At 44.6% G+C, this 24,698-nt stretch overlaps 1 protein-coding gene across 2 annotated transcripts in view; it reads right to left on the minus strand.

Moving 5' to 3' along the window:
• vta1 (vesicle (multivesicular body) trafficking 1) overlaps positions 1-24,698 on the minus strand; it is a 161,332-nt gene that overhangs the window by 56,484 nt on the left and 80,150 nt on the right. For both annotated transcript variants that reach the window (XM_079526012.1, XM_079526011.1), the window contains exon 4: positions 13,920-13,995. In XM_079526012.1, coding sequence (XP_079382138.1) covers positions 13,920-13,995 — 76 coding nt within the window. The remainder of the gene's footprint in view (positions 1-13,919; positions 13,996-24,698) is intronic.

A 24,698-nucleotide genomic window follows, 5' to 3' on the forward strand; every position in this document is an offset into this window, starting at 1 on the left:
AACTGCCCAAAAATCACTTTCACCTAGAAAATCCATTCACATTTTTTATAATTCAGCTGACTGTGGAGACACATGCTGGAACTTTTTACTTTGAAATGTTTTATAGTTTCTGAGTTATTTAATTTAAACGCCAAATGCATTCTCAATGGCGAAAACACAAACTTTGGCAACACGTATTAAAAAAAAAAAAATCATTGTTTTGATTTTTATGATTTTTTTTAAGAAAAAAAAAGAAAAAAAAAATATATATATATATATATATTTCTTTTTTTCAAAGACGTCCACAGACGTCTTGGGCTATGCCCGTGCGGTAATACACAAAATGTGTTAAATGTATAGGGACTCTAAACCGCATCATGGAGGGCAACAGTTGATATTCATCATTTAAAACATGTGTGGAATCTGGAATTCCATAATTCCAAGTAATGTGTGCTTATCTTGCATCCTGTCATCAGAGGTGTCTATATCTGAGACTGTCTTTTACTTCAGGCTCCCACACCCGGTCCCATGTGGTGAGGTACGTGCCTTAGGGCATTCACTTCTAGTCATTTTACTAGTTGACTAGTTTACTCGAGTCGACCAGTCGACTAGTTGTTTAACTACCTATTATGTAAAAAATAAAAAAAAATAAACTTTTTTTTCCTTTCTTATCAACTAGTCAACTAGTACCAACAAGGTCGAACAGTGGATTTACTAGTCGACTAGTAAACTAGTCGACTAGTAAACTAGTCGACTAGTTGCTTAATGCCCTAACGTGCCTGGCCATTTGCTATGTGCCTCCTGTGGCTATTTGTATGACAAAGGAGTTTGTTGACATGAAGGAACAGACTGATTTGATCAAAGGACTTGTCACTAAAATGTATGCATCTTTCTGTCGACAGCCTACACCCATGTAAAATGCTTAAAAGGTTAACCAAAATACGACTACTTTGTCAGTTCGGGGCGTCAGCCCATGCATGCGTGATCGTCAGGCCATTCCGGCTGGCGTGAGCCTTTAACCTGTATGCTGCGCTGTGTACTCTGAAATAAAACATCTCATCACTCCATCTGCCGTCGTGCTGTCTCACAAACTTCATAGAGTGCTCTCCCAGTTTTAACAAGTGTGGTATGGACGGCCCAGGCGGTGGCGTAACCGTCTGGGCACCCGACTGGTAATCCAGTCGCAGTGTGCCGCGGGTTCGACTCCCGAGCCCGACACGGCCTTTACTGCATGTCTTCCCCCATCTCTCTCCCGTTTCCTGTCAGCCTACTGTCTGTCCCTTCAAAAACCAATAAAAGGCGTAAGCCGCAAAAAAATATCTTTAAAAAAAAAAAAAAAAAGTGTGGTATGGACCAGATACAACACATGTACCGTAAGGGGTCAGAGGAGATGCTCTTCGCCAGTCTAAGCATGCTCTTGGTCTGGGCTTCTTTAAATGAATGTAACGCGATCTCAACAGGCCTACCAACAATTTTAGCACAGATCTTAATTTGGCTATACAGTTTGTTCTTATATACTATAGATATTTGAACCCAATATGCAGAGTCAACCGACATAAATAATTTTTCGAAAAATAGCAGACCTACAAGCTCGTAGCGCGTTGGCCGAACGGTTTGCGGAGCGGTCTTGATACCGGAAGGTCGCCAGTTCGTATCCCCGGACCGGCACGTTAAAATTACCACCGCTGAAGTGCCCTTGAGCAAGGCATTGAACCACTACCAGGAAATGTTCTATGAGCAGGGCCTGGCTGTAAACAAGTATCTGATGCTTAGTCCAGTTACCCTGGGTAAATATAATTAACTTTGCTTTGATTTGCGCCACTCGGTGGCGCGCTACGAGCTTGTAGATCTGCTATTTTTCAATGGCTAAAGTATAATAATAAATAGGAGGAGAGAAAACGTGTCAGGATGCAGTGTTGAGTTTGACAGCAACATGTTTTTTTATTTATTTTAGTTGTAGTCAGACTCATTGGAATAGTCTCTCACTTAGTTATAGTCACATTCCAGTCGACTAAATGCCGTAAGGTTTTAGTAGACTAAATCTACAGATGATTGAGTCGACTAGAATGTATTTTGATTGCCGTCGCAATGACAGATGTATACGCTGGCTGAAAATAGCCGATCTACAAGCTCACAACACGTCGCGACGCGAAAAAAAGCATTAACATGAAGGGCATTCCACTCATTTTCAACATTTTACTATGTCATTAATGTACCTTAGAGCTGTTGTGTGGAAATAATAAAAAAGTCCCCCATTCTGTGTTTCCTAGAACTAGAGGTCTGAAAAAATAATTAACATGGTGAAACACATCTTGATGATGTCATCAAGATGTGTTTCACCATGTTAATGATTTTTTTCATAATTGCAGTTCTAGGAAACACAGAATGGGGGGGACTTTTTTATTATTACCACACAACAGCTCTAAGGTATATTAATGACATAGTAAAATGTTGAAAATGAGTGGAATGCCCCTTTAAGTCCTGTCCTCGAGCATCTTGGATGCACTGAATTCTTGAATTCTTTCTGTGCCAGCTAACATTTATGAAGGGAAAGCTGTGGCGCCATCCGCGTTCACTTAACATTCACCGCCACCAGGGGGCGCCAAAAGTTTTTTTTTCATGTTAAAAAACACGAAAAACACGTCCTTTGCGCTCCAGGACATCATGAAATTTTTTTGTCCACAAAATGGGTTAACGGTGCCGGAGATTAGCTGGTGACGGACGGACGGACACGCGCGCGCACACACACACACACACACGCGCGCACACGCACACACACACACACACACACACACACACACACACACACACACACACACACACACACACACACACACACACACACACACACACACACACACACACACACACACACACACACACGAACGGAGGGCAAAACATGCTTTGCCCTCCGTTCAACAATAACTAGAAAAGTGCCCTTTTGGGCACAGGTCTCCACCAGGAGGATAAGAGTGTGTGTGAGATGTTTGGCAAAATGTTTAGGAGTAATATAAACATGTTTGTTTGTTTGTTTTTTGCAAACATTTTCTTCATTTTGTTCGCTCATAGCATCTCTGAGGATATAATTCTGGATGAGCAGGACATTTGCAGCATTTTGTACAAAATAGGCCACTCCTGAAAACGTTGGAAGGCAATCTTAGCCAATCAGTGTAGCATCTGAGAAATCCAAGAGACTCGTCTTGATCACTTCACTACAGAGATCATGTGTACCGATTTGCGTGAGATTTGTTTATCCATGGCCTCTAGGGAGTACGCGTACAAAGTTGTACACAGATCGATGCCGGTAAAAACAGGAATTGCCCTGTTATAGCGCCACCGTGAGCCTGATTTGAATTTGAGTGGCATATGTCGTCCTCGGCCTAGTTGAAATATGCATGTATAATTTCACGGAAAAATATAATTTCGCAAAATCGGCCTCATGGTGACGCTATAACAGGCCGTTGTGGAATATTCGGGGCAGAGGTTCGTCGTTGGCATCGAGGGAGTGTGTGTGCAAAGTTTGGCATGGATCGGGCCAACGGTGCCGGAGATTACTCTCTCCCCATGCCTTTTGGCATGGTGGAGACAATAATGAATGTAATAGTGTAAGAATATAGTATACGGTATAGCAATATAGATAATATATAATGTATAATAATATTAGGATATAGTGTAATAGTGGTGTAATAATTAGCCTGGCTAATAAGCCAGACTCAAATCACACTGTCGTGTGGTATTTGAGTCTGGAGATGCTGTGTATGGATCTTGTTTCCTGGGGGGGCGGGTTCAAACATTTTCTCTTTGACGCAATTGGTCAGAGCTACTGTCAGTCAAAGGTCTCAAGCATTGAACGTCACTGTACCAAAGCCCGCCCATATTGCATACCGTGTCCCGATTGGCCACACCAGTTCTCTGGTGTAGGAAATGGGCGTACAATTGAGACTCTCCAGACCGTAATCCGCCGGCAGGCAATTTTTTTTTGCCAACGGCTGATTCGGTCTGGATTATTAGCCAGGCTAGTAATAAATAATATGATAGCATTCCATGGTCATGCTCTGTGAGGAGGCCGGGTCCCACGGTCACACTTTTGATGGAATCATTTTTGGGTGCAATCCGTTGGCACGGGAAAGATTGACCCCCGCCGATTGAGAAGGCATTTGCGGAATCGATCTCAGGGTCTTAACGGGCTACACAAAAAAAAAGAAAGAGTCGATTTAGGGTAGGGAAATCGAGTGAAATCCCCCCACCCCCCCCCCCCCACACCCACCCATTTCCGGCCCCACGTCAACAAGATAAGAAAGGGACTCGACACAGCTCCGCTGGTTGGTCGTGCCAGATAAGGTTATTTTTGTTTTTGGTCCAAAAACAATGGAGGTGCAGCCACTGTGCTGGTGCATGGTGGGCCGCGAGGCAGAGCGCGGCCGGAGCCCCATGTGTTTGGTTAGCCTTATGACGGCCGTGGAGCCAGCGTTGAAGGGAAAAAAGATCTGTAATCGCGTTTAATGAAAACACAACGGTCTCCCCCCCGCCACCCCCGTTATCAAAATTCATGAATGCTTTTGCCTTAACCCTTTCAGGACACGGGAAGCCCTTTTGGTGTTTTAAGGCATTATGTTATACTTTAGCTATTGAAAAAGAAATGGCAGAGCTTGTGGATCTGTTTTTTTATCATGAAAATGTGGCGCAAATCTTTGAATATTATATTCTTTCAGAGAGACCGTTTTTTTAAACTCAAATCTTTTCCAGAAAACGTTTAGGATTTAGAAGTCTTTTTTAATTTTTAATTTTAATGGACCTCAGTCCTGACTGGGTTATCCCATTCTGAACGGGAACCCCCTTTGGTGTTTAAAGCATTATGTTATGCTTTAGCCATTGAAAAATAGCAGATCTACAAGCGCATAGCGCGCCAACGAGTGGCGCGCTACGAGCTTGGAGGTCTGCTATTTTTGAGAAATCGTGAAAATGTGGCGCTAATTTGGTATATATATTCTTTCGGAGCGAACGTTTTTTAACTTGAATCTTTGCTTCTGGGAGGGGGTCCCTATAGCTGTGAACAACATATTTTCAGATGGGGGGGTCGGTGGCCAAATCCAGATATTTTTGGGGGTCCTTGACATGAAAAAGGTTGAGCACCACTGACATAGAAACTTACGAACCATGTACAACCCAGATTCGGCACAAACAAGGGACTAAATTATTTTCGCTCCTATGCCACCAAAATGTGGAACGCCCTACCAACAGTCATTAAGACATGCAAATCCCTTGACTCCTTCAAAACCGCTCTCAAAGGGCACCTACGGACGGCTGCAATTCGAAACTGGCCCCCGTAAAATCTGAATACCCCCCCACCGCCCCACCCCCCCTTTTACCCTCACTGTATATGTTTCTTTTCCCTTTTTACCTCCATTATGATGAATTCCTGTTCTGTTCTTTGTCTATATAGAAGTGTCTATTTGTACGTCTCTAAATGTGTTGATGAATTGAACATGGTGGACCCTGTTGTAAACAAGTGTAATGCTTAATTGGGTCGTCCACTCACAGTTAACAGCCTTTGTATTGAGTTTGTGCTTGAAATGTACTGTAATTCTGCAAACTGTTAATACAATTTTCAATCAATCAATCAAAGGTTTTTTTTCCAGAAAACTGTGGTGATTTAGAAGACATTTTGTAGAATGGAGCCTCAGGCCTGACTGGGTTAAAGTTGGGTGGAAGGAAGGGGTCTCTCCCGCTGCGCTACAGGAAGATACACAACGTGCACTGCAGGGAATAACAGGAGTTTTTTTTTGCTTTTCATTTCAGATACTGCAAAACCCCCCCATGCAAAGCCAAAGTCTTTTATGGGATTATTACACGTCGTTACCATCAGGCAAAAAACCTCGTACAGCATTTATTTTCCAATACATTTATGTCATTTTTATACTTTTGTTGTAAAAAAAAGAAAAAAAAGCTATAATAGCCGATATTATATCAGACAAGGTCACAGCCAGTGTTGTTTTTGGCAGCAAATTTATATTTGCGAACGCAGTGAGCACTAACTATGAGACCTAGCAGAACATGTCTGTCTGTCTGTGTGTGTGTGTGTGTGTGTGTCTGTCTGTGTGTCACGCTGTAACACCACCCACCCGCCACCAGAGGGCACAGCTGTATCACACACACACACACACACACACACACACACACACACACACACACACACACACACACACACACACACACACACACACACACACACACACACACACACACACACACACACACACACACACACACACACACACACACACACACACACACACACACACACACACACGCACGCACGCACACACACACACTAAAAAAATAACTTAACTTAAAAAAAATCTTAAAAAAAACACTTAAAAAAAACCTTAAAAAAAAGAGAACTTAAAAGAAACCTTAAAAAAAGTACGTAATTTATTCTAATTGTTATTGCAATTTACGAGCTGCGTTCGCTTCTCGCGTTTGCGTGTCTTACTTGTTTAGTTTCAGTCAGTCTCTTGAATAGTTTTCATTTAGTTTCAGTCACATTTTAGTCACCTTGAATGTTTTAGTGTTAGTCTAGTTTTAGTCGACTGAATATCATAAGATTGTAATGAGTGTTTTTACACTCATTACAATTTACTCATTACGCTGTGAGCTTGTAGATCTGCTATTTTCAGCAAGTAACCAAGTGTAAAATTACTCATACTGGATCTCTTGTCCACTATAGTCCCTTCCTAACATTTTAGTCTAGTTTATATTTGTTGACGAAATTGTCAGTATATTTAGTTTTAGTCATCGTAGCTTAGTTTTCATCTAGTTTCCATTTAGTTTTTGTCAGTGGAAAAAGGTAGTCGACGGACCTTTTTCGCTTGGTCACAACAATGCAAGGTGTGGCCTATAGAGCGTCGCAGTCCCGCCCCCTACCCTGGACCAGGAAATGATTCTCCGTTCATTTTCCTCATAGACATTTCAGAAAGTATTCATTTAAAGACGTTTACGCCGCGGACAAAGCCAACTCGAATCGTGACAAATCATGACAACAAACACAATTTTTTGGGCCGAACAAATAATTAGAAGGAAGAAAAAAACGGCAGGTTACAACCCTTTTTTTGTTGTTTTTCTTCTTTGTAATTATTTGTTTGGTCCAAAATATTGTTTGTGTTGTCATGAGTTGTCACGACTCGAGTTGGCTTTGTCCGCGGCGTAACCGTCTTTAAATAAATACTTTTTGAAATGTCTATGGGAAAAATCAAGGGGCCAGTGAGGCTATTCAACGTTGAAGCTCTGGGCCCTAGTGGTAGGAGGAGGGACTACAGGCGGACCCGTGTATTCATGACTGGGAAACCCCGTGCAGCTGGGCTTTAACATGTAGGACCATCACTCCCTACGTCACCCCGGACCTCAAATTTGAGGTCCGGAGGAGGGACTTCCGGCAGTCTTCCGGGTGCTTCAAAACGCCACTGAGCAACTTCCACTGACATGAATAGCTGGGGGGGCGGAGCTTCGCGCCAGTTCAGTCTCTATCCTTTTATATACTCTATGGGAAAAATGCATTGGGATTCATTTCCTGGTCCATGGTAGGGGGCGGGACTGCGACGCTCTATATCAGTGGTTCCCAAAACTTGGCATTGTCTCTTCCATCACCTACAGTTGGGTGCCACCGATATTGTCCCTTATCATTTGACCCATTTAGGCCTGACCTCAAAATTTAAAAAAAATCCTTCTAAATCCTCCAGTTTTCTGAAATAAATATTTTCACGATTTTTCAAAAATAGCAGACCTACAAGCTCGTAGCGCGCCACTCGGTGGCGCGCTACGAGCTTGTAGATCTGCTATTTTTCAATAGCTAAATTATAACATAATGTTAAAACACCAAAAGGGGTTCCCGCCCAAAATGCGTTAACTGTCCTTTTGCGCAGATCACGCAAACCTCAGCAAAAAGAAAAGGACAATATCGATGGCCTCCAACTGTACACCAGTGGTCCTTGAGCGGGTTCCAGGTGGCCCCCCCAGCTAAATGATGTTGCTAACCAAATGGGCCGAGTGCCGCGCTATACGAGCTTGTAGATCTGCTATTTTTTGAAAAATCGTGAAAATGTGTCGGAAATCATTGAATATAATATTCTTTCAGAGCGGACGTTTTTTTTAACTCAAATCTTTGCTTCTGGGGAGAGGTCTCCTGGAACAACATGTTTTCGGATGGGCGTCGGCGGCCGATTACATAATAATCTTTGGGGTCCTTGACATGAAATACTGACATAGAAACATTTTTTTTTCCAGAAAACTGTCATGATTTAGAAGACATTAATGTAGAATCTGGTCTCGGGTCTAAATGGGTTAACCCATTTTGGGGCGGGAACCCCTTTTGGTGTTTATAGCATTATGTTATGCTTTAGCAATTGACAAATAGCAGATCTACAAGGGAACTCACCTTCTTATTTAAACTCTCTTTTACAATGGAAAACTATTTCTCATCATACACAGATTATTTGATGCTTGAGACCATACATACCGCCACTACATCTGGAAAATCTGCTTTCAAGTGCGCTGCCCCACACACTTGGAACACCCTACAAACTTCACTAAAGTACAGCTCTCTTCCTTCTCTATATCGCTTTCAACTTGATATATCAACGTTGGTAAATATCAACTGTTTTAATTGAGTTGATCACTGTAATGTTCCTTTATTATTACCAGTAATTTACTTTATTCATCTATGTTTTGTTTTCTTTGTCCCCCCCCCCCCCCCCCCCCCCCCCCATTGTACATTGTTGATGTGTTGTAATCTCGGCACCACTGAAAAAGAGGGTCTCAGCCCTCAGTGTGTTCTCCGAGAACTAAATAAAGGTTGAAATGAAATGAAACAAGCTCACGAGCTACGAGCTTGTAGGTCTGCTATTTTTGAAAAATCGTGAAAATGTGCCTCAAATCTTTGAATATTATATTATTACATTGTTTAAATTTCGACGTCAGGTCTAAAACGGGTTAATCTCGACCTCTTGCCTGAAGGAGGCAAAAAAAAAAAAAAAAAACTTTTCTTTTTTGTTTTTGAAAATAATTTGGGGACCCCCCAAAATAATTTGGCGACCCCTCGAGGGGTCGCGACCCACGGGTTGAGAACCCCTGGTGTAGGGGACGATTATGTCTTGATTCGCCGGCCGCGACGAATCATAAACCCAAACAACAATAAAAAAAAAAGAATTCCGCTGCAGCTGTTAATTAAACGGACAATAGAGGTTCAGAAGGCGTGGAATCGAAACCTTGACACCTTATTGGCAATCTGGACACACTGGCTCATGGCGGGAGTGTAGAATCATCTCTGCACACACACGCACACGCACACACGCACACGCACACACGCACACGCACGCACGCACGCACGCACGCACGCACTCACGCACAGTCAAACCCCCTTGGTTAACCCATTTGACCTGAGATCAGATTCTAAAAATGTCTTCTACATCCTGACAGTTTTCTGAAAAAGCTACGTTTCTATGTCAGTCGTTCTTTATTTTTCAAAAAATAGCAGACCTACAAGCTCGTAGCGCGCCACTCGGTGGCGCGCTATGAGCTTGTAGATCTGCTATTTTTCAATAGCTAAAGCATAACATAATGCTAACACCAAAAGGGGTTCCCGTTCCCGCCCAAAATGGGTTAATCCATCCATTTGTAACTCTTGCACACATGTAACCAAAATTGGGTCCACTTGGTTATACATCTGTGCACTCTCAGATTGCATTTCTTTGATAATCAAAGAGATATGTTTTGGTCTGGAGAATAATTGTGTTTCATGAATCTTGGAAAATTGTATCGTGATTGGAATCGCATCGTGAGTGGAGTGAATCGATACATGCCTATGCCAAGGACATCTACAGGCTTCAATTGGGACTCTTTTTTGACACAGCGACAGTCATGGCGGCAAGACTAACTGTTCAGGAGAGGAGATTTTTTTGTTTTGTTTTTGTATCCAAAATGAGTTAATGAGCACAGGCAGACTCTTCACATACTAGAGCATGTCTGAAATAAGTGTCAGAGCTGAAATCGACATGTAAATATGAATTAAATGCTTAAACAAGTAGCTAGGTGTAAGTGGATTAGGAGAGACGAGTCATTCTTTCCGCCGCGCTAACAGCTAAGTCAACGGCAAGCTAATTTGAGTGCAGAGCGTAGCATACGGTTAACCTGACACCGCCAGATGGGGCAGCAGAGAGTACACTGGGTTCCCCCCTCCTGCTCCCATCTGGGAACTCTCAGGCAGACTTGATGCCCGGCCACAAAACGGCCTGGCCAATCAGCAGCAGCTAGAAGCTAGAAGCTGCTGCTAGAAGCTGCTAGAAGCTGCTGCTGATTGGCCAGGCCGTTTTGTGGCCGGGCATCAAGTCTGCCTGAGAGTTCCCAGATGGGAGCAGGAGGGGGGAACCCAGTGTACTCTCTGCTGCCCCATCTGGCGGAGTCAGGTTAGCATACGGTAGCCGAAAGGCGAACTGACAAATAAAAAAAAAAGGAAAACAAATCAGAATATTGCTCTCTCGCCCATGTATCATTGAGGATGCACCCCTCGGTTCGAGTCCCTAAGACGTTTCCAGACGTCCTATGTACAGAATGTGTTAACACAATCAGTGCCGGAAGTCCTTCAAAATAGGAGCTCTGGGGTGCCGTAAAAAGGCTTTTACTCGGAAACCCACGACCCGGAAACAATCCACTAAAAAAAAGTTCACTTTACATAGCTAGCTTGCATTGCGATCGTTTTAATTTATACGATATATGATCCAAAAAGCGTTCATATTTTGCGGGAGAGACGGATGAGGAGCAGAAATGAAGCGCCAGTATATCGATCCGTTCAACACCACGGAGAGCGCCCTGGATTAGGAGAGACGAGTCATTCAACGGCTAGGTCAACGGTAAGCTAACAATTGCCTAGAGTGTATCATACGGTAGCCGAAAGGCGAACTGACAAATTAAAAAAAAGGATTCAGAATATTCTTATCTCGCCCCGTATCATTGAGGATGCGCTAGGACGTCTGAGGACGTCGGATGTACGCGTCGATTGGGACCCCTAGGACGCGCTGACACGTCGGATGTACGCGTCGATTGGGACCCCTAGGACGTGCTGACACGTCGGATGTACGCGTCGATTGGGACCGCTAGGACGCGCTGACACGTCGGATGTACGCGTCGATTGGGACCCCTAGGACGTGCTGACACGTCGGATGTACGCGTCGATTGGGACCCCTAGGACGCGCTGACACGTCGGATGTACGCGTCGATTGGGACCCCTAGGACGTGCTGACACGTCGGATGTACGCGTTGATTGGGACCCCTAGGACGTGCCGACACGTCGGATGTATGCGTCGATTGGGACCCCTAGGACGTGCCGACACGTCGGATGTACGCGTCGATTGGGACCCCTAGGACGTGCTGACACGTCGGATGTACGCGTCGATTGGGAGCCCTAGGACGTGCTGACACGTCGGATGTACGCGTCGATTGGGACCCCTAGGACGTGTGGCGACGTCCTACGGACGGAAACGGTTAATGCCCTAGTGGTAGCGTCACATCATGTCTGCCATGAGTTAGGGCTTTTGATCCTCCAACAAACACACAACGTCCACAAAAAAAGCGCCTTGGCAAGGAGCCTAGAGGGGCCCCGTACGGGTGATGAAACACGGTCCCCCGCTATCCCATTTCGGGCGGGGACCCCCTTTTGGTGTTTTAACCATTGTTATAAACTTTAAGCTATTTTTGAAGAATCGTGGTGTAAATCTTTGAATATATATTATTTCAGAGCGAATGTTTTTAACTCAAATCTTTGCTTCTGGAGGGGGAGGTCCCTGGAACAACATATTTTCAGATGGGGGGGTCGGCGGCCAATTACGTATATATTTTTTTGGGGGTCCTTGACATGAAAAAAAATCCAAAAAACTGTCAGGATTTAGAAGACCTTTGTAGACTCGTCCTCAGGTCGAAATGGGTTATCTGGTCCTATCACACATTTGATACGTGCAACATTGCTGGCACATCAACACATCAGGGTATCCAGCTGGTGCAGGCTGTGAGCCAGAGAGGATCAACTCCACGCCTCTCTCTCTCTGTCTGTCTCTCTCTCTCTCTCTCTGTCTGTCTCTCTCTCTCTCTCTCTCTCTCTCATCCCATTTAGGGCCGACACCAGATTCTACAAATGTTTTCTTAAATCATGAAAGTGTTCTGAAAAACCTCATGTCAGTGGTGCTCAAACTATCTCATGGCAAGGACCCCCAGAATGATCTGTATTTGGCTGCGGACCCTCATCTGCAAAATATGTTGTTCCAAGAACAGATTTAGACCTGGGAACGATTCTACAAAATGTCTTCGAAATCATGACAGTGGTTCTCAAACTATTTCATGTCAAGGATCCCCAAAAATGATATGTAATTGGCCGCCGACCCCCATCTGAAAATAGGCAGTTCCAGGGACCCCACTCAGAAGCAAAGATTTGAGTTAAAAACGTTTGCTCTGAAAGTATATATATATTCAAAGATTTGCGACACATTTTCACGATTTTTCAAAAATAACAGACCTACAAGCTCGTAGCGCGGCACTCGGTGCCGCGCTATGAGCTTGTAGATCTGCTATTTTCCAATAGCTAAAGCATAACATAATGCTTAAAACACCAAAAGGGGTTCCCGCCCAAAATGGGTTAAAGCCAAAACAAACAGGTGGAAACGTAATGTTGTCCTCTTTGAACTTGAAGTCCCTTTTACAATTTACGTTTTGGAGTATCGCCTCGGTCCGGTGGACCCGATACTGCTATCGGGTCCTCGGGGTCGATACCACCCTCAAGTACTCGTACTCGGAACCGCCCCCCCGATACTCTGACCCGAGTACCAAAACATCCAATTGACACTATAGGCTGAACGAATGCCAACGGGAGCAAGTCTGACCCAACAACACTGCAGCAAAATCGCCAAAAACCGCCGATCTACAAGCATAAATGGCAACTGTGTGACAAGCATGACAATGACAACACTTCAGTGATGCTTGTGGAACTCGACTATACGCCTCGTTCCTGGACAACAATCTTTAACCCTGATAAAAGTAACTAAAATGCATGTAATACATATATTTGTGTGATCATTAGAATGTCTAGAACATGTATCATGTATTATTGTGAAAGATATCCACCGAACGTAAATTATTAATTTATTATTTTAATAATTATTATAAATGTGCATAACATTTTCATTAAACTTTTTTTTTAACATATTTTTTAAACATAAGTCCTAGTAGTACAAAGTAGTAGTAAGGTTGAAATCTTTGTTTTGCAAGTAGAAATGTATCCGGGTCTTACAGGGTTAAATCACACCCTCGAGTGTAATATCGCTTAATTAGTCAACTAAAACTAGACCTCTCGTGTCTCTTCACTATTCAATACAACCCATAATTCCCCCGATAAGATAGCAACAAGTTTAGCAACAAGGGCGGCGGTGGCTCAGGGGTTAGAGCGGCCGGATGGGAACCGTGAGGTTGCCAGTTCGAACCCTGTGGAGCTCCCCCCAGAGTCATAGTGTTGAAGTGTCCTTGAGCAAGACACTGAACGCCTATAATTGCTCCCGATGTGCAGGTTGGTGCCTTGCATGGTTTCCGCCGCCATATTATACCTTTGTGCAGAGAGGGGTGAATGATACGATGCAGGTTCCAAACCAAAATTAAGGAAATTAGTACATCAGTGTACAGTAATGCATTTTTAGGGGGATTACTTTCTGGTACCCATAAGCTGACGATTAAATGTCACACAAATGTGACTAAATTTGACTGAGGGATTTTTTATTTAAAAAAATAAAAATAAAAAAATAAATAAACAACTTTTTTTGCAAAGACGTCCACAGACGTCTTGGGCACTACATACGGGACGTTTCCCAGGACGTCTGTGGACGTCTTGGGCACACAACCTGTTAAGTTACCTCGTCCGACAGCTCCCCGAACACCGTGAGGACGTCCACCAGCAGACTGGCCGTGTAGAACGACTTGATCATGTTCCTGGAGAGAAGAGAGAACACAACACGTAGAAACTATTTACAATTTAGCAGACACTCTTAATCCGCCAGCATTTATTGAAAAATTTGAATCTAATTCACGGCAGCATTTTCTTTCCATTTGAGCTCTTATTTTGAAAAGCCGCATTTCCGGTCCACTAGCAGTAGACATAACCTAGGAAGCTGAACGGAGCCTGGACAGGCCTTGTTTACAATGTGATTCCAAACCGGAGCTCTGGAGAGCTCCACATCGCCGGCGACGTGGAGCTCTCCAGAAACACTGTTTTGACCAAAAATGGCATCTGGGACAAGGAATAGGAGATACAGGCGATTGAAAGAAACGGATAGAGTGGATTATTATGGCGACGACGATCTACGATGGGCGATCCAGTGCTGTGCTAACAACATAGCTAGCTAACCGGCTAACGTAAGTAGCATTATGGCTTGATCGATCGAATGCACTATAAAAGCGCAATTGTCATTAATCAACGGTAATGGCGTTAAGCATTAGTATCAAAATTAGGCTTCAATTGGCATTAATCAACGCCAATGGCGCTATATGAGTTAAACACTTATGGTGCCGGGGAATTCTTCAGAATGAAGGTGCTAGAGATGAGGGAGATTCCCATTTGAGGGAGAAGATGAGGGAGCCTTCCATTTGAGGGAGAAGATGAGGGAGCCTTCCATTTGAGGGAGAAGATGAGGGAGCCTTCCATTTGAGGGAGAAGATGAGGGAGCCTTCCATTTGAGGGAGAAGATGAGGGAGCCTTCCATTTGAGGGAGAAGATGAGGGAGCCTTCCATTTGAGGGAGAAGATGAGGGAGCCTTCCAGTTGAGGGAGAAGATGAGGGAGCCTTCCATTTGAGGGAGAAGATGAGGGAGCCTTCCATTTGAGGGAGAAGATGAGGGAGCCTTCCATTTGAGGGAGAAGATGAGGGAGCCTTCCAGTTGAGGGAGAAGATGAGGGAGCCTTCCATTTGAGGGAGAAGATGAGGGAGCCTTCCATTTGAGGGAGAAGATGAGGGAGCCTTCCATTTGAGGGAGAAGATGAGGGAGCCTTCCATTGAGGGAGAAGATGAGGGAGCCTTCCATTTGAGGGAAAAGATGAGGGAGCCTTCCATTTGAGGGAGAAGATGAGGGAGCCTTCCATTTGAGGGAGAAGATGAGGGAGCCTTCCATTTGAGGGAGAAGATGAGGGAGCCTTCCATTTGAGGGAGAAGATGAGGGAGCCTTCCATTTGAGGGAGAAGATGAGGGAGCCTTCCATTTGAGGGAAACGATGAGGGAGCCTTCCATTTGAGGGAGACGATGAGGGAGCCTTCCATTTGAGGGAGAAGATGAGGGAGCCTTCCATTTGAGGGAAAAGATGAGGGAGCCTTCCATTTGAGGGAGAAGATGAGGGAGCCTTCCATTTGAGGGAGAAGATGAGGGAGCCTTCCATTTGAGGGAAAAGATGAGGGAGCCTTCCATTTGAGGGAGAAGATGAGGGAGCCTTCCATTTCTCCACCAAAACCGGGGATTACTACATCATGGCCAGCGGAAAACTGATCTCTCTTTAGAAGCGTTCATATTTTAACACCCCCAATTCACCGTCCTTTCTATTAGTAACACCCAGCGCCCAGGACGAAGTTCACCTCCCTTTCTATTGGTAACACCCAGCGCCCAGGACGAAGTTCACCTCCCTTTCTATTGGTAACACCCAGCGCCCAGGACGAAGTTCACCTCCCTTTCTATTGGTAACACCCAGCGCCCAGGACGAAGTTCACCTCCCTTTCTATTGGTAACACCCAGCGCCCAGGACGAAGTTCACCTCCCTTTCTATTGGTAACACCCAGCACCCAGGACGAAGTTCACCTCCCTTTCTATTGGTAACACCCAGCGCCCAGGACGAGGTTCACCGTCCTTTCTATTGGTAACACCCAGCGCCCAGGATGAAGTTCACCGTCCTTTCTATTAGTAACACCCAGCGCCCAGGATGAAGTTCACCGTCCTTTCTATTAGTAACACCCAGCGCCCAGGATGAAGTTCACCGTCCTTTCTATTAGTAACACCCCAATCGCCCAGGACGAAGTTCACCGTCCTTTATATTAGTAACACCCAGCGCCCAGGACGAAGTTCACCGTCCTTTCTATTGGTAACACCCAGCGCCCAGGACGAAGTTCACCGTCCTTTCTAGAGAAAGGAAAAAATAATAATATATATATATATATATATATTCTGCTATATAAACTTAGGTCAGGATTTAGAAGGCTTTTTTTTTTGTTTTTCTTTTAATCGGCCTCAGTCCAAAAATGTGTTAAAGTCAGAAATCAGAACAGAACGTAATTCAGAGTAGATTCAGAGAAAACAAGGACTCAGGAAGTGAATGGCTGAGCGCGCAGTATACAGCCCTAAGCACACCCAAAAGGGTCACCCTGCGACTCCTTGGGTCCAAACGGTTGCAACAAGGAGTTGCATGGTGACCCTTTTGGTGTGGTTTTTGGGCCGTTGAATTCCATGCGTTGAATCACTAGGGACGACGACGTGCGACGACGTGCAGCAGGACATATCAAGGTTCAAGGTTCAAGTTTATTTAGTGTCCCCGAAGGTCAAATTGGGTTGCAGCATAGACGTACATTAAACAATGAGACAGTACACATACACAAACAGTTCACATAGCAGATCATACCAAAGTACAAAGGTGCACATAACCAATAAAGTGCAGGCGTTAAAGTGCTATGCAATAGTCATAAAAGTGCGAGTGCATAGGCATTAGGCACGAGACAAATACAGTAAGTAAAAAAGTATGAAGGTACGTAAAAGTGCTTATCACACCTCTAGGACAACGCCAAAACCGTCTCCACCCTTTGGTGTGGTTAGGGCTAATAACCCATGTAGGCCTGACCTCAACATTTAAAAAAAATCTTCTAAATCCTCCAGTTTTTTTAAATAAATATTTTCATGATTTTTCAAAAAATAGCAGACCTACAAGCTCGTGAGCTTGTAGGTCTGCTATTTTGAAATAGCTAAATTATAACATACTATTTAAAACACCAAAATGGGATAAAACAGGTCTGGGAGGGGTCGCTGTAAAAAAAAAGAAAGAAGGATTTTAGTGATCCCATTTTATATCAATACAAAAAAAGACCTTAACCCGTTTAGGCCTGACATTTAAAAAAAATGTCTTCTAAATCCTGACAGTTTTCTGAAAAACCCATGTTTCTATGTCAGTGGTTCCCAAAAATATTCATGTCAAGGACCCCCAAATATATATGACATTGGCCGCCGGCCCCCCATCTGAAAATATGTTGTTCCAGGGACCTCCCCGGAAGCAAAGATTTGAGTTAAAAACTCGCTCTGTAACAATATTCAAAGATTTCAGGCACATTTTAACGATTTTTCAAAAAATAGCAGACCTACAAGCTCATAGCGTGGCACTCGGTGCCACGCTATGAGCTTGCAGGTCTGCTATTTTTGAAAAAAATCGAAGAACGACTGACATAGAAACATAGCTTTTTCAGAAAACTGTCAGGATGTAGAAGACATTTTTTAGAATCTGATCTCAGGTCAAAATGGGTTAAACTGCACTGCTTGTTTACCTCTGCACGCTCCACGCACATGTATGTATAAACAGGATGTAAAATACAAATGTGTGTGTCTGTCTTTCAGAGGTGAGAAGCATATTAAATCAGTAAACATGGTGATCACAGCAACGGAAGCAGGGGCGAGAAAAACAAGTCGTAAAAAGCAAAAAAAAAACCTTCTGGGTACCTCAACGCACGCACGCACACACACACGTACACGCGCACACACACACACACACACACACACACACACACGCACACACGCACACACGCACACACGGTTAATGCTTCTGAAGGCTGGAGTTAATCTCTTAAAACCACTGTCAAAGCAGTGTTGAAGTTTATGGCTGGGCGATATCACTTATGAATCATTATGTCATCATTATTGATTCACTTCAGTGATGCGCCATTATGTAACAATTGTGTGTTGAATGCTAAAAAGCCTTCTTTTGCGATGATGAAGGCTTTGCAGATTCAATCAGCGTATTCCGGGGGTAGCTTTCAAAAACGGTCAACACGTCGGAAACATTTTAAATGAAAGAAATAGCTGTTTATGCTGGGCCAAACTGGACAGTGGCCTTGTGGTTAGAGTGTCCTGCCCCGACACTGGGAGGTCGGTGTTACATACATTTAAGATAAGGGAAGGCTCGAAGACCAATTGTTGCATATAAAATGCAGAAGGGACAATTAATGATTTACTAATGATAAAAAGGACTATTACTTTATTACTTCGATAACAGAGCTGAAACTATAAAACTGTAGAAATACTTTTGAAAGTAATCAGAGTACAAATAAATACTCAGCACCACAAATCTAGGCAGAGAGCCTAGTTATTAAACCTTTTAGATGATAAAGTTAATAATTAGCTTTAACAGGAATACTTTTAAGAGAATGATCAATATCCAAATGTTACCTTAACACATTTTGTGCCCAAAACGTCTGTGGACGTCCTGGGTATTACCGCACGTGCATAGCCCAAGACGTCTGTGGACGTCTTTAAAAAAAATCAGAACAATCAAAACACTTTTTTTTTTTAACACATGGTGTCAAAGTTTGTGTTTTCGCCATTGAGAATGCATTTGGCGTTTAAATTAAATAACTCAGAAACTATAAAACATTTCAAAGTAAAAAGTTCCAGCATGTGTCTCCACAGTCAGCTGAATTATAAAAAATGTGAATGGATTTTCTAGGTGAAAGTGATTTTGGGCAGTATTGCGTGGGCTCTCAATGTGTTAAGCAGGAAATACTCTTTTTAGAAAAATACCTTTAAATACCCAATAGAAAAAATGAGTCCACCAGGAAGAATGATTGTCCAGTCGGAGAGAATAGAACAGATCCCACATACAGCCAAATTACAAAATGTCTCTCTGGCGTGCCACAAAATGGACACGGTATATATGATATTGTAATCAGATAGAAGACGCTACACAGAGCATACGTGTCAAATGTCCAAAGGAAGATCAAACAATCACATCCTGTCCAAACCAGGAAGCATAATGTATGGGATATGTAGTTAATCATCTAAATGTAGTTCATAATTTAAGTTAAAGCCCACCAGCTAACGTGACTAGCAGACAACTTGTCTGCTCTGGCAAAGCACCAAGGCCGAATAACAGGGTGTTTTCCACAGACAGGCAGACAATCGGGAAACAACAATTCTTTATCTTACTCGCTGACTGGGGGAGAATTATTACTTATCTAAACGCTGGGCAGAAATGAGATGTAACTTAGTGGGATACAGGGCATGATATATGAAAGGTGCATGGGGCATGAAAAATACATGGGGTCATTGGGAACATGTAAACTTCCATCCACAAAATAACAGATCTACAATAATTCAAAATTATCCATCAGTCGGGGGTTCGATCCCCGGCCGGGTCATACCAAAGACTGTAAAAATGGGACCCAGTGCCTCCCTGCTTGGCACTCAGCATCAATGGGTTGGATTGGGGGCGTCAAATGAACTAATGATTCCTGAGCGCGGCGCACGCTGGGGCTCACCGCTCCAAGACATGGGTCAAATGCGGTGCGTGTGTGACTAATCGTACGACTTTGACTATCCATCCATCCATCTTCAACAGCTTATCTGTAGTCGGGGCGCGGGGGCAACAGCTCCACCAGAGAGCTCCAGACTCTCCAGAGCAACATTAGTGACTTCCTCCTGGGGGATCCCGAGGCGTTCCAAGGCCAGTGAGTCGATGCGTTTCCTCCAACTGTGCCTTGGTCTGCCCCGGGGTCTCCTCCCAGTGGGACGTGATCCTTGGTCTGCCCCCGGGGGGGTCTCCTCCCAGTGGGACGTGATCCTTGGTCTGCCCCCGGGGGGTCTCCTCCCAGTGGGACGTGATCCTTGGTCTGCCCCGGGGTCTCCTCCCAGTGGGACGTGATCCTTGGTCTGCCCCGGGGAGGTCTCCTCCCAGTGGGACGTGATCCTTGGTCTGCCCCCGGGGGGTCTCCTCCCAGTGGGACGTGATCCTTGGTCTGCCCCCGGGGGGTCTCCTCCCAGTGGGATGTGATCCTTGGTCTGCCCCGGGGGGTCTCCTCCCAGTGGGACGTGATCCTTGGTCTGCCCCGGGGTCTCCTCCCAGTGGGACGTGATCCTTGGTCTGCCCCGGGGGGGTCTCCTCCCAGTGGGACGTGATCCTTGGTCTGCCCCCGGGGGGTCTCCTCCCAGTGGGACGTGATCCTTGGTCTGCCCCCGGGGGGGTCTCCTCCCAGTGGGACGTGATCCTTGGTCTGCCCCGGGGGGGTCTCCTCCCAGTGGGACGTGATCCTTGGTCTGCCCCCAGTGGGTCTCCTCCCAGTGGAGTGGGACGTGATCCTTGGTCTGCCCCCGGGGGGGTCTCCTCCCAGTGGGACGTGATCCTTGGTCTGCCCCGGGGGTCTCCTCCCAGTGGGACGTGATCCTTGGTCTGCCCCGGGGGTCTCCTCCCAGTGGGACGTAATCCTTGGTCTGCCCCCAGGGGGTCTCCTCCCAGTGGGACGTGATCCTTGGTCTGCCCCCGGGGGGTCTCCTCCCAGTGGGACGTGCGTCGAGGACCTCCCTAGGGAGGCGCCCGAGAGGCATCCTAACCAGATGCCCCGAACCACCTAAACTGGCTCCTTTCCAGGCGAAGGAACATCGGTACTACTCCGAGTCTCTCTCTTGTGTGACTGAACTTCTCACCCTATATCTCTAAGGGAGATGCCAGCCACCCGTCGAAGAAAACTCATTTCGGCCGCTTGTATTCACAACCTTATTCTTTCGGTCATGACCCACACTTCATGACCATAAGGTGAGAGTAGGAACGAAGATTGCTCGGCAGACAGAGAGCTTTGACTTAGACTTTGAAACTGTCAATGTGGTGCGTCCCTATAGCTTTGGAATAAATAGGCATTGCTTTTTTTTACATATTCATCGTTTCTCAGGAAAGGTACGAAATAATTTGTATAGGGATATTCACAACTGAACGCTTGCATGAATCACAGCTTTGGCTTAGACGTGGCTCTAATATGCAATTATGCACAATATGTTGTGGCAGAAATGAGGACAACATGTCTTTTGATGTCAACAACACACACACGCTACAGGCTACATACACGCACAAGCAAGTGCGCGCACACACACGCGCACACGCACACGCACACACACACACACACACACACACACACACACACACACACACACACACACACACACACACACACACACACACACACACACACACAATTGAACACCCTTTACGTCTGTGTCGTTTCGAAAATATTGAACCAATGGAAAGTAGTAAAAAAGTGCTTTGGACAAAACCTCTTAACTCCATTGGACCCTGGAAATGTCTGCCAAAGCAACTAACTCCACCACCTCTCCCACCTCTCATGGAATTAATTGACAATATATAAAGTTACAACAACAACTTTGACGAGGCTGTATAGAGGGTATGCGCGTGACATCATCATCAAACCAGGAAGTTATGCAGGAACGCCTACTGAGTGGCAAAAAACTACTGTCTGGCCTTGACAGCCCATACATCCACATAGATTGCATTAAACAACATTAAACAACATTAAACAATGTTAAACTCACTTTGCCTGTTGCTTTGCCACTCGATTTGCCACTCGATGTGCCATTCACTTTAAGCATGCGCATACTCTCTATTGCTTTGTTTTAAAACAATATAAGGTTTTCTTTATTTCCTGAAAAATATATTATTTTTAATTTCTTAAAAAATAATAATTTAATAATAATAATAATTTTAGAGTTATGAGGTTTCCTCCCGACAGCAGATATATATATGATAAAAATGCCTAGTATTGCAGCGACTTAAAAAACTGTGGAGTGCTCTCAAAAGCCCAAGCAAGACCTACAAGTGAGTGTGTGTGTGTACTGAGTACAGCGTGTGTGTGTGTGTGTGAGTGTGAGTGTGAGTGTGAGTGTGAGTGTGAGTGTGAGTGTGTGTGTGTGTGTGTGTGCGTGTACGTGTGTGTGAACAGAAGTGACATAATCCCTCCACACATGCCTGCTGGCTGTTGGCATTTCTTCTCGTAAAGCCTCAGTTTGTTTTAGTATTGCTTTCTGTTTGGAACATGCATACAAACCCACTGCTGGTAAAAAAACCCGCCTAGGGAAGTCAACAACTAACCGGGTCGCGTGTGTGCGTGCGAACAACACTTCCTCCCGTGGTGTCTTATCCCATTTAGGCCTGACGTCAAAAAAAATAAATAAAAAAGAATAAGTCTTCTGAAAGAATATATATTCATAGATGTGTGCCTCATTTTCACGATTTAAAAAAAAAAAACAGACCTACAAGCTTGTAGCGCGCCACTCGGTGGCGCGCTACGAGCTTGTAGATCTGCTATTTTTCAATAGCTAAAGCATAACAATGCTTAAAAACACCAAAGGGGGTTCCCGCCCAACCAAAATGGGTTATTGGAGCATGGTTTTGGCTATATGAATTTAGGCTTGTGTGCCTGTCAATACAAATACAATACAAACTATACGCAAAATGTTACAGGGAGTATACTAATGGAGCAGACGACATCCGGTAGATTGGAACTAGGAAAAGTCATGTCCTGCTTTGGTTTGGTGTCATGCTCCGATAATGATACTGATACACGCGTGTTGACCTTAAGTATATATATATATATATTAACACTTTAATCGCTCAGAGTTATTTAATCCATTACATTAATGCGCCCATTCGATTTATAAACACGGACCCCTTTTCCGGACGGACCGGCGGAAGTTGTTGATGTGTGTGTAGCAGCTAACAATAGCCACACCACTCTAGAGTCGATCGACAAAACCGAGGATTGCCCAACAGGCGCTCCCAGGCTATGGAGCAATGCGATCCGTTCTCATATCAATAAACTTCGTCTTTTGGACAATACTTCGTCCTGGGCGTCGGGCGTTACTAATAGAAAGGACAAAGAACTTCGTCCTGGGCGATGGGAGTGTTAATAGAGACGGCACCGGATTTCTCCTCCCATCCACTTGCATTAAAGTTGCTCAAAAGCGCATGAGGTGATTTAACTCCTCCTTCCGGGTAGGAACAGAGTGCATTCTGGGATGGATTGGTGCCAAATCGTGAACGTGCTGCAGCCGTTGACGGTGGAAGATTGTGGGAGTGGGAGTGTCTGCAGTTCTGATTGCAATGGGAAGTGCATTCCATATTTTGGAGCCAGAAGGGAGAAGGGTTCGGGACCAGTGGAGCTTTGTCCCGGCGTTTTTAGTGAAGGTATACAGTTGGAGGCCATCGATATTGTCCTTTTCTTTTTGCTGAGGTTTGCGTGATCTGCGCAAAAGGACAGTTAACCCATTTTGGGCGGGAACCCCTTTTGGTGGTTTAAACATTATGTTATAATTTAGCTATTGAAAAATAGCAGATCTACAAGCTCATAGCGCGCCACCGAGTGGCGCGCTACGAGCTTGTAGGTCTGCTATTTTTGAAAAATCGTGAAAATATTTATTTCAGAAAACTGGAGGATTTAGAAGGATTTTTTAAAATTTTGAGGTCAGGCCTAAATGGGTCAAATGATAAGGGACAATATCGGTGGCACCCAACTGTACCTTTGGTTGCTTTGAAGGCCAGCATCAGAGTGTTGTACCACGCGACCGGGGAGCCAATGGAGGGAGCGGAGCAGACACGTTGAGAATTGGCTGGTTGAAGACCAAGCGAGCTGCGGCATTTTGGATCAGTTGGACTCTGAACGGAGTCTCCTTGACATGAAGAAGTTTGAGAAACAGTGCCATAGTCTATTCACTGCTAGCCTCGGAAACCCAGACGTTTTTATTTCCAGGGAGAAAAAAAAGTCTGGGTCCGAGTCCACTTCAATTCGGCATAGAGTAGAGCAAACATCTCTCACTCTCTGCTGATTTCTGATCGTCTGCACCTTTGTTAAATTGACACACATGCGCACACCCGTACACACACACACACACACACACACTCCTCTCTCTCTCTGTCGCTCTAAGTAATTAGTCTCATGTCCAGCAGCTGCGCACAGTTTCTGCCGGCGGATCCTGCCGGGAGCTGCCTATGCCATAAAAAGCATAGGTGAGTTCCAGGCTAATTCACTGCAGACTTACTCATAGGACGTCTCCTAGAGAGATGGTGGACCAACACAGATATCGCTGACACTACAGAGACAGTAGACAGCAGTACAGCAGTGCTACTATAACTCCGTTATCCACCGACTATACAGTGAATGATGGATTACCAACCTCACCAGACCTGACCCATGCATGCATCCCCCCCCCCCCCCCTGCCCCAGACAAATATGATTATCAGAAAAGAACAGGACAATGGAAACATTTGGTTTCGTTACGGCTCAAAGTCATGTTTAAAATGTTACGTAAGAGAGCGAGGGTATGAAAGCAGGCATACACAGGTAGAGAGAGAGAGAGAGAGACAGAGAGAGAGAGAGAGAGAGAGAGAGAGACAGAGAGAGAGAGAGATAATTGAGTACTAGCTATTGTGCTAACACATATGTACTACAAAGTAACTAGCAAATAGATATCAAACTTACAGCTAAATAATCGTAATCGTGTAATGAAGAGTTGGCGATGGGGAGACCTCCGTTACTGAACAAACACTCTATACAGTCTATACTTGCAATGCTTACTACAATATAGAGCTTTTTTTGAGTGGTGCAACCACTCCAAGGAACAG

Source organism: Electrona antarctica, assembly GCF_951216825.1.
Source record: "Electrona antarctica genome assembly, chromosome: 17".
In the NCBI taxonomy this organism is placed as follows: domain Eukaryota; kingdom Metazoa; phylum Chordata; class Actinopteri; order Myctophiformes; family Myctophidae; genus Electrona; species Electrona antarctica.